General features: G+C 36.8%; 1 protein-coding gene across 2 annotated transcripts in view; it reads right to left on the bottom strand.

Moving 5' to 3' along the window:
• LOC106870674 (hsp90 co-chaperone Cdc37) overlaps window positions 1-7245 on the bottom strand; it is a 36085-nt gene that overhangs the window by 14022 nt on the left and 14818 nt on the right. For both annotated transcript variants that reach the window (XM_014916823.2, XM_014916827.2), the window contains exons 2-4: window positions 6264-6397; window positions 4799-4850; window positions 1070-1174 (exon numbers count right to left, since the gene is read on the bottom strand). In XM_014916823.2, coding sequence (XP_014772309.2) covers window positions 1070-1174; window positions 4799-4850; window positions 6264-6397 — 291 coding nt within the window. The remainder of the gene's footprint in view (window positions 1-1069; window positions 1175-4798; window positions 4851-6263; window positions 6398-7245) is intronic.

Raw genomic sequence — 7245 nt, 5'->3', positions numbered from 1 at the left:
TCCCCTTAACTTAGCGGTTTGGCAAAAAAGGCCGATAGAATAAGTACTAGGCTTACAAAGAATAAGTCCTGGGGTCGATTTGCTTGACTAAAGGCGGTGCTCCATCATGGCCGCAGTCAAATGACTGAAACAAGTAAAAGAGTAAAGAGTAAGCCTCACCCAACCTAAGTCACTATGAAAAAAAAAAAAAAAAAAGCATCGAAACAAAAAACAGTCTGGAACGCCTTTGATTATATTTCTGTTGGACCAAGGCTGCTCTGAGGCAGAACATCAACAAGTACTTTGGTTTAATTGTAAACAAACAAAATTTCTAAACACTAGTTTGTGGGTTACATTTAAGTCTAATAGTTCAACTCAAACTACATATGCAGCAGTGTAGAAATACAATAAAAACAGTTGAAAATATGGAAATGGAATGACATACACTAAAGTCGTATTTCTGTCACCAAAGCTATAAACCATTTGAGTTCTGTCAATGATTTTGTTCCTTTTTTTTGTGTCTCATATTCTTATACTAGTTAGCCCACATTACTCTGTAAGGAGCATAGGGCCAATTTCCCAGTTTCTCCGACATGCATATTCCTCCCTGGACAGAACACCAGTCGGTTGCAGGATTACTCAAAGCACTACTCACCTCACCAGTGCTGTGCTTGTGCCACATAAAAAGCACTAAGTCTACTCTGCTGAATGGTTAGTGTTAGGAATGGCATTCAGCTGTAAAAATCCTGCCAAAACAGTTACAGAAGTGTGGTACAGGCTTCAGCCTGACCGGCTCTTGTGGTACCGCCCCACCTATGCTAGCATAGAACATGGACGTTTAATGATGATAGGGATGATGAATGGACTGGAGCAATGTGAAATGAAGTGCTTTGCTCAACACTTAATTTCACACAGATTAATGCTTATTATGTCCAATATTTAATTAAAGTGTGTCAATTTAACAGAAAACTTCTGAAATAACAAAAATATTTAATATAATACATTATGTTAACAATTAATTCATAAGTTTGCTGGAAAATAATTTAATGACATGCTTCACAAACAGATCCAATTCATACAGTTTACATACTTTTTCCTTCTTCTTAAGAGCTTCTTCTTTGTCAAAGAATTCTTTCTCTTGTTTTTCAAGTTCAGAAATTTCAATCTTAAGTTTGGCTAATTCTGCTGAAGGTACCTGAAATGAGAAAACAAGCTTCAATTATTTTTTAATTAAGTTAAAATGCAGCCTTCCTACACTGTAAAAACATTTAGGTGAAGAGAAAATATCTAAGCATAATAAAATCCCAGGTATGGCTGTGTGGTAAGAAGCCATAGGTGCAGGTATGCCTTCCTTCCCAACCATTTAGTTCCAGGTTGTCCCACTGTGTGGTACCTTGGACAAGCGTCCTCTGTTATAGCCTCCTTGTAAATGGATTTGGTAAGATGGAAACTGAAAGAAGCCTGTCATATATATGGATGTATGTGTGTGCGTGTGTGTGTGACTGTACCCTATGCCTACTCAACACCACTTAACCAGTGCCGGTGTGTTTATGTCCCCGTAACTTAGCAGTTCGGCAAATGATATCAATAGAATAAGAACCAGGCTTACAAAATAAAAGTACTGGGGTCGATTCATTTGACTAAAAAATTTTCAAGGCAGTACCCCAGCATGGCCACAATCTGACTGAAACAAGTAAAAGATAAAAAAAAAATATAAAGGATAATCTCATCCGGGATTTAGTGTAACTGTTGAAGGTTCTTTATTTAGGATTGACACATATTAGCTCTGTCCTGCATTTCTCTGCTGATAGCCACAGCTTCACAGCAGCATCCCTACTCTTACTGTCTGCAATGTCATTTTTCTTTTATATAATACTAAGAACTGGCTGTTGATCAGTTTATACAAAACCAAAACCATACAGTTTCTAACAATCCGGCCAAATCTGGCCCAAATATTCTTCTTGTTTTATAATCAAACTAAGCTGATCTGGCTTCTCATAGCTACCCTACAATGTCGTTATAAAAATAAACAATCACATCACCTAAATCCCAAAACTATGGGTTAATGCAGGATTAATTTAAAACTCTCTGAGTGGTTGGCGTTAGGAAGGGCATCCAGCTGTAGAAACTCTGCCAAATCAGACTGGAGCCTGGTGTTGCCATCCGGTTTCACCAGTCCTCAGTCAAATCGTCCAACCCATGCTAGCATGGAAAGCGGACGTTAAACGATGATGATGATGATGATGAATGTGAATGAATGAGTATTACATTCGAGAGAAAAATCTGAGTGCTAAAGGATTAAGTTGGCAACAACCCATGTGATGGTCAATATGATGTAACATACATGGCTTAGTAGTTGCCACATGGAATCATTGAATACAAATCATCACATTACATATACAACCAATTTGCAAAAGATGTTTACAGCATTAACTGCTTGTTTATTTCCATCAATTTTCAATATCAAACAAACCTCACATGATAAAAAAGCTTAATTAACAGCTATTGAAACTACCACAACTTGCTCAGACTTGTTTCAACAGCAGAACACATTATTCTTGACTGGACAAGATTGTTCAGAAATAGAAAGGAGAATTGTAGACTACCACTTTAAAAATAATAATTATAATGTGAACAAGGTTGCCATTATGTAATCACATTACTTGCTAGAAATATGTCAAAACCTCCTGAAACTCACCCTTACTATCTTAAAAAGAGGAAGGCTACATTGCACAATGTAGTCCTCAATATATAAAGAGATGGCATGGTTATAGTTTGAATGCTTTTAATCAAAGGTTTGCTTAATCAGAGCTGACTAGGGACAAAACAACAATTCCATTCCACATTATCCCAATTCTTAAACTAAAAATATAAACTATTTCAACCTGTTACTACATACCAAAATTTAAAACAAATCAAATCAACAGGAGTGGCTGTGTGGTAAGTAGCTTGCTTACCAACCACATGCGTGGCACCTTGGGCAAGTGTCTTCTACTATAGCCTTGGGCCGACCAAAGCCTTGTGAGTGGATTTGGTAGACGGAAACTGAAAGAAGCCGGTCGTATATATGTATGTGTGTGTGTGTGTGTGTGTTTGCGTGTCTGTGTTTGTCCCCCCAACATCACTTGACAACCGATGCTGGTGTGTTTACGTCCCCGTAACTTAGCGGTTCGGCAAAAGAGACCAATAGAATAAGTACTAGGCTTCCAAAGAATAAGTCCTGGGGTCGATTTGTTCGAGTAAAGGTGGTGCTCCAGCATGGCCACAGTCAAATGACTGAAACAAGTAAAAGAGTAACAACTGAGAGTAATTACTCTCAGTGAGACACTTTCTTCTAAGCAAAAATTAAATAAGAATAGGCTATTGAGCAAGTTACATGACACTACAACTGTACAGTTATCATTAATTGAAAACTACACATTAAGAGGTAATGAGGTTTTGTATATTAAAAACAAAAATTCCCTCTAATCTAAATCCTGTTTATCCCATGCAGTTATATCATTCTGGTTCATAGCGATGGCAAATGGAAATGTGAATAGTTATGAAAGACTTTATTAATTATCAATGGATAATTGATGGAAATCTGAGAAACAGCTTATAATATTTTTTTTTAAGACAAGTTCATGTACCATGGAGGTTTAATGAACATATTTTGGATAGGGCCCTTCTTCAAAGCAAACAATTAATGGATCAAAAGTACAACACTGAATACATTTATAAATATTTACTGAGTACTAATTTACTGACCATCATCATCAGTTAACATCCAATTTTCATGCTGGCATGGATTGGACAGTTTAGCAGGAAATGGCCAGCCAGAGAGCTGCACCAGGCCTCAATTGTCTGCTTTGGCATGGTTTCTATTGGCTGGATGACCTAACATCAACCACTTTACAGAGTATACTGGGTGCTTTTTACAGGGCACTGCCACCTTGTGTATTTAAATACAACACAAATAAGCATTTCGATGGAAAAACCAGTAGATGGCAGGATAAAATATTTTGTAATATTTGATTACAACTCTTTACTGCCAGATCAATTCTTGCCCAGTTCAATAAAATAACTGCTTGGGTTGGTATAATTTACTATATTCTAGAAGGCAGTGCCCCAGCATGGCCACAATTCAGTGGTTGAATCCAATAAAAGAGCATGTAGCTTATGGACATATAAATTTATTACAATAGCAAAGCAAAATTTCAAAAGACAGTAAATATATTGCCATTATAAAAAACTAGAATAAGTAAAATACATCACAATAAGATCTATCTCATTACTTAAATCAAATGTCCTCAACCAGGGTCCATATAAGATTTGTGGGGGGGGGTTCAAGCGACAAAATAGTAAAATAGGGATCCACAATACTATTTTAAGAGCCACTAAAATATTTTTACTTTAGATGCATGCATTGGTGTGTATGGCAAGAAACAAATAGGTTTCTTTTTCTAACAGTTTACATAGTTCAATCTACACAAGTGAATGTGGGAAAAACAAAATAGGAACTTTGAAAGAAGTTTCTATAAAACTAGTTTTGGCTATCTTTTGATTTGATGTGAAGAAACTTCAAGTAAAAGCACATGGGTTTTGTTTACATCTAATTGGCCTGTTAGGGTTAGGGTTAGCCGAATAAATGTAAACAAAACCCATGTGCTTTTACTTGTCGTTTCTTCATATCAAATCGAAAGATAGCCCTAGTTTTTAAACATAGAATGGATACGGTAGTCCACTAGAAGATAGTAACCAAAGAGGTTCATAGGTAAAAAATAGTTGAGAACCCCTGATTTAAATCATAAAACCTGGTGAAATCTTCACAATTACTTACCTTATCAGCTTCATTGAGTTTCTGTTTTTTTTCCTCTAACCTTTTCTTATTTCTGAAATAGTTATAAGGAAATAAATTATACTACAATTGCCCTAAAACCTGTATTGAACTCACAATTTAACCCCTATTGAAATACACAACCAATAAAATTTCAATTCAATTTATTTTGGAAATAGACTGAGAATTTAGATGTAGTGAGTAAATAGCTATAATTTATATTAATTGGTTGTTTTGTTGAGTATTTTCAAGACCAGTTTCACTCAAGAGGATATTTGTCATTGTAGGTAGTTGGTTAAACAGGCAGAGAGCCAGAAATATACTGTCACTGCATCCAACTAGGTGAAGATTATATTGCACACTCCAACATATAAAATAACATGGAGTGCCACACAAAACGTGTCACACAAAAACGATCATGCCAGTGTCAAATTAAAAGCACTGAGCACACATTGTAAAGTGGTTGTCATCCAGTCATAGAAGCCATGCCAAATCAGACTGGAACCTGGGGTAGCTCCCCAGCTTGCCAGCTCTGGTCAAACTGTCCAACCCATGCCAGCATGGAAAGCAGACGTTAAAGGATGGTGATGTGTTGTAATCATCATCATTTAATGTCTGTCATGGGTGGAAGAGCTGCACCAGGTTCCAGTTTGTTTTGGCATGATTTCTACAGCTGGATGCTCTTCTTAACGCCAACTACTTTACAAAGTGAACTGGATGATTTTTTTTTTACCACAATTTTACTTAGCTTGATATGTCTTCTCAAGCACAGCAAATCATCAGAAGTCTCAGTTATTTGTCATTGCCTCTACGAGGCTCAACAACTGAAGATCACATTTCACCACCTTGTCCCACATCTTCCTGGGTCTACCCCATCCATGATTTAATCTCTCTATCGTCCATTTCATTTCTAAAGACAGGGTAGCTACGGCCGGAATGTCCTTGATCAGAGGTCAGCTGAACAACATAATGATTCCAGTGAGGGTTTGAAATAAGGTTAGTGGTCCAGCAACTTCTTTGTAGCTATGCCTTCATGTGTAAAGAATGAGCCAATGAGGAAATTGTACACAGAGGCTCAAAATGCTATAAACATTAAATCTCACTCAAATATACACTACTTTTGTGTTTCTCCTCTTACCACCACCACCACCACTTAACAGATGCTGGTTTGTTTACATCCACATAATTTAGTGGTTTGGCAAGAGTCCAATAGATTACATACCAGACTTAGAAAATAAGTACTGGGTGTCAATTTATTCGACTAAATCCTTCAAAGCAGTACCCTAGCATGGCTGCAGTCCAATGACTGAAACAAGTAAATGATAAAGGTTCCATTATTAAGGAGACATAGGCAGTGTAGACTCTGGTTTACAAAATGACAAGATGGTTATGGCTAGAAGAGTTTTGACCATATGGTGGTTCCACATGGAACTAAACAACAACAAACAATGAAACATTGTGTACATACGTTTTGACACTTTCTTCAAAGCTTTCTCTCTCCTTTTTCGCTTGTTCCATCTTCTCAATACGAGCCTGGTGACGCCAGCGGAACAAGCTGGCTGTGTCAATATTTGGATGGGTGTCATCTTCATCATCAGAAATCTGAATATAAAATTAAATAAATTTAAAACAAATTCAAACAGCCAAATTTTATTAGAAAATGGATTTTTCAATCAAAATCTAAACACACAAATATGTATACGATGGGCTTTCAACAGTTTCAGTCAACCAAGTTTCACTCACAAGACATAGGTGAACCAGGATATATGGTAGAACACAATTGCCTAAGGTACTACATAGTGGAATCAAACTCAAAACCAAACGGTTGCAAAACAAACTTTTAAAATTGCTGAGTCAATATGATGCAAGATTCTTAAGCTAAGCAGAATTCTGCCAGATCAACACACCTTAAATACTCTACATGAAGACAACATATAATGAAAGCTACAAAAAAAGATACATTAATAGGTATAATAATCTCTGATATACAGAAAAGGATGATGAAGGCTGGAATGCCCTTAATTAAAAGCCTGCTTAATAAGAGCTGATCTGGCACTTAACAAAAGCTAGTGAAGACAATACCATATCCAATATTATAAGTCCATGCATACACGACAGCTGGTAAATGGCAAATTCAATGAAAATACTGATATTACACCATTACTGTGTAATTACTAACTTGGGTCTGTTTCAGTGATTATGTTACATTACAAGTCAGATCAAAATAGATTGTGTGTATATTACTTCATCAGATCAAGTTACTTAATTTGGAAAAGAAATTTTGTCACATCATAAGTATGAATTTTCAACTCAGGCAGAGGAGAGCTCGGGCAGAGGAGAATTTTCAACTCGGACAGAGGAGAACTCGGGCAGAGAAGAATTTTCAACTCGGGCAGAGGAGAACTCGGGCAGAGGAGAACTCGGGCAGAGGAGAACTCGGGCAGAGGAGA

Source organism: Octopus bimaculoides, chromosome 1 (genome assembly GCF_001194135.2).
Source record: "Octopus bimaculoides isolate UCB-OBI-ISO-001 chromosome 1, ASM119413v2, whole genome shotgun sequence".
NCBI lineage: Eukaryota > Metazoa > Mollusca > Cephalopoda > Octopoda > Octopodidae > Octopus > Octopus bimaculoides.
This window is presented reverse-complemented; position numbering and strand designations above follow the sequence as displayed.